Source organism: Protomyctophum parallelum, assembly GCF_964188405.1.
Source record: "Protomyctophum parallelum genome assembly, chromosome: 5".
Classification (NCBI taxonomy): domain Eukaryota; kingdom Metazoa; phylum Chordata; class Actinopteri; order Myctophiformes; family Myctophidae; genus Protomyctophum; species Protomyctophum parallelum.
Window position 1 is genome coordinate 2,869,367 of NC_139702.1, and position 2,500 is coordinate 2,871,866.

Genomic DNA, 2,500 nt, shown 5'->3' on the forward strand with positions numbered 1-2,500 from the left:
TCTGATTTGTGATGTAACAGGTCGTATTTGCTTTCATGTATGTCTTTGCTGTTCATATGCATATCACATGACCATTCAATTTGGGATAAATATGGGCAATCAATAAATGCCAGATCTTGTGAATCCATGATTTTAAGGTTACAGCCCGTTTATTGGACTATTAGATAACCGTCTCACAGGATGGCGCATCACCAACATTACATCTGTAGTGTGTTGACATCCTTTCTTTCTATTTATAGCCTACATCTTTTTCAGGCCTAAGAAGACATGGCACCCTTTTCACATTGACCTATAATTACCTGACCTGGCGGAGATTAAGAACAGGTTATACATTATTATATAATTGGTACAGTATGTACCAATACCTCCAACCCATACTGCTCAGCAGTGACACTGCATAGAATAAAATAGTAAGATGATGTAATAGTCATGGAAAACAACAACATCTGAAATGAAGATGATATACAGTCTGTCCATTAAGTGCTTTCACTCAAATAACGGACAAGGGGCAGCCAAACCCAAACCTTATCAAATTGTCTCTCTTTGTTTTTCAAGAAGTACCTTATTCTCTAAGGTGAAGTGTACTGTCACGGTCTCAGACTTTGCTCATCTAGATGTTGTTTTTCTATGTTATGTTCTACTTGTTTTGATTCTGTTTATCTAGCTGTTGCATGTCTATGTTCTTGTTCTAGTTGTTTTGGTTCTATGTTCATGTCTTCCCCAGGTGTTTCTCATGTGTAATCAGCCCTCCTGTGTATATTAGTCTTGTTCCATAGTCAGTCCTTGTCGGTTCATTGTTGTTTAGTGTCACTCTGCATTTGTGATTTCTGTTCTGTTCACCTGTTAAATAAAATACCCAACCATGGGTTTTGATCACTACTCCTGCCTGGCTGTCCTGCCTTTGGGTCCTCACCGCCACCACCACCAGATCGTGACATGTACTAGTCATTTCATTTAGCCAATGTTTAAATGCAGGAGCCATCTCCTTTCCCAGTGTGTAAAAAAAAAAGAAATCTGTAATCAGACCATATTAGAGGAGTTGTTTCTGTGCTCTCGTCAACAGTCTGACCAACCCAGAATAATTAGTACAGGATCGGGGTCAATATGAATATTCAAAATATCAGAGAATGTCTCAAATATCTTAATCCAATATATCTGTATCCGAGGGCAAAGGATACAGCTGTGGAGAAGATGTGCATCTATTGCCTTTTTCTTTACAATGTTGTTCCACTCAACTAAATGACTTGACTCTGTTTGTGCCCTCCTATCCTCTCCATCTTTCTCCACCACCCTTCCCTCTGCTCCACCCTTCCTGTGTGCTGTAGCCATGGCTCCCAGCCTGTGTCAGGCGTACAGGCGGAGGTGGTGGATGGCGGTGACGGCGGTCATAGAGAACCTGCTGTTCTCTGCCGTGCTGCTTGGCTGGGGCTCCTTGCTCCTCATGCTGAAGGGCGAAGGCTTCTACTCCCACCTCTGCACAGGTAAAGAAAGACTACAAATGATATACATTGTTTTTTTTTTTAAGATATTTTTTTGCGGCTTACGCCTTTTATTGGTTTTCTTTAAGGGACAGACAGTAGGCTGACAGGAAACGGGAGAGAGATGGGGGGATGACATGCAGTAAAGGCCGTGTCGGGCTCGGGAGTCGAACCCGCGGCACACTGCGACTGGATTACCAGTCGGGTGCCCAGACCGTTACGCCACGGCCTGGGCCGATGATATGCATTGTTATACAGAAAAGAAAAGATAAAGAACAATAGACCAAATCAGAATGTGTGTAAACCAACAGTGGCAGAAACCTTGCGTCGCCAACTCAGTGTTTGAGTAGCACGGCTTCATGTGGCATTAAGTCACGTGGTAAGTGGGCTATATTGGATGAGGTGTTGAGGCTACCTCAGCAATCCATCTCCCAGGGTGAAATGGGGATAGACTGACTCCCGCCCTCTGGCTAATACGGACAATAAAACTCTTTGACCTACTACGGTTTCTGAACTCCCCGCAGGCCTCCTGAGACACAGACCGAGTAGGAAAAACATTTGTGGTATTTTTACATGAACATTAGTGAGGACCAATTATATGAAGATAGGTTGAAAAGTGGTGAAGTCTAAGTTTAATAATAATAATAAAAAAGGACATAAAAGGTTTCCACCCGATTTCCAGCGAGGATATGCTGCAGCCAGCATTCCTAACATGAACAAAACGTTTGGTCATGTTGCGTCTGCGGCCGGCTTTAGAACCGAACACAAATACATACGGTGATTTAGTGCCCTGTTCGTTTTCCAAGTCTAAACACATGGTTCAGTGAGTGGGTTTAGACCGGGGAAGTGGAGGACACACTGTACTGTTCTGTGTTAAACTCTGCCAGCGTTACACCCTCCAGCTGAACCCCATCACTGTCAGATGAAGAGAAGCAGCTGGTGGCTCCGTGTCGCTGGGAGGAGGAGACGTGATTCTCTACACCATCTCCTTTTCATTTTGGCTTTTGTTTAATTTTTTTTTT

General features: G+C 43.4%; 1 protein-coding gene across 3 annotated transcripts in view; it reads left to right on the forward strand.

Annotated features, from left to right (window-relative positions):
- Positions 1-2,500, forward strand: part of slc43a1b (solute carrier family 43 member 1b) — a 43,050-nt gene that overhangs the window by 8,704 nt on the left and 31,846 nt on the right. For all 3 annotated transcript variants that reach the window (XR_014569225.1, XM_083765009.1, XM_083765010.1), the window contains exon 2: positions 1,326-1,481. Coding sequence is in view for 2 of the 3 variants with exons in the window: in XM_083765009.1 (XP_083621135.1) it covers positions 1,328-1,481 (154 nt within the window). In the remaining variant the exon portion in view is untranslated. The remainder of the gene's footprint in view (positions 1-1,325; positions 1,482-2,500) is intronic.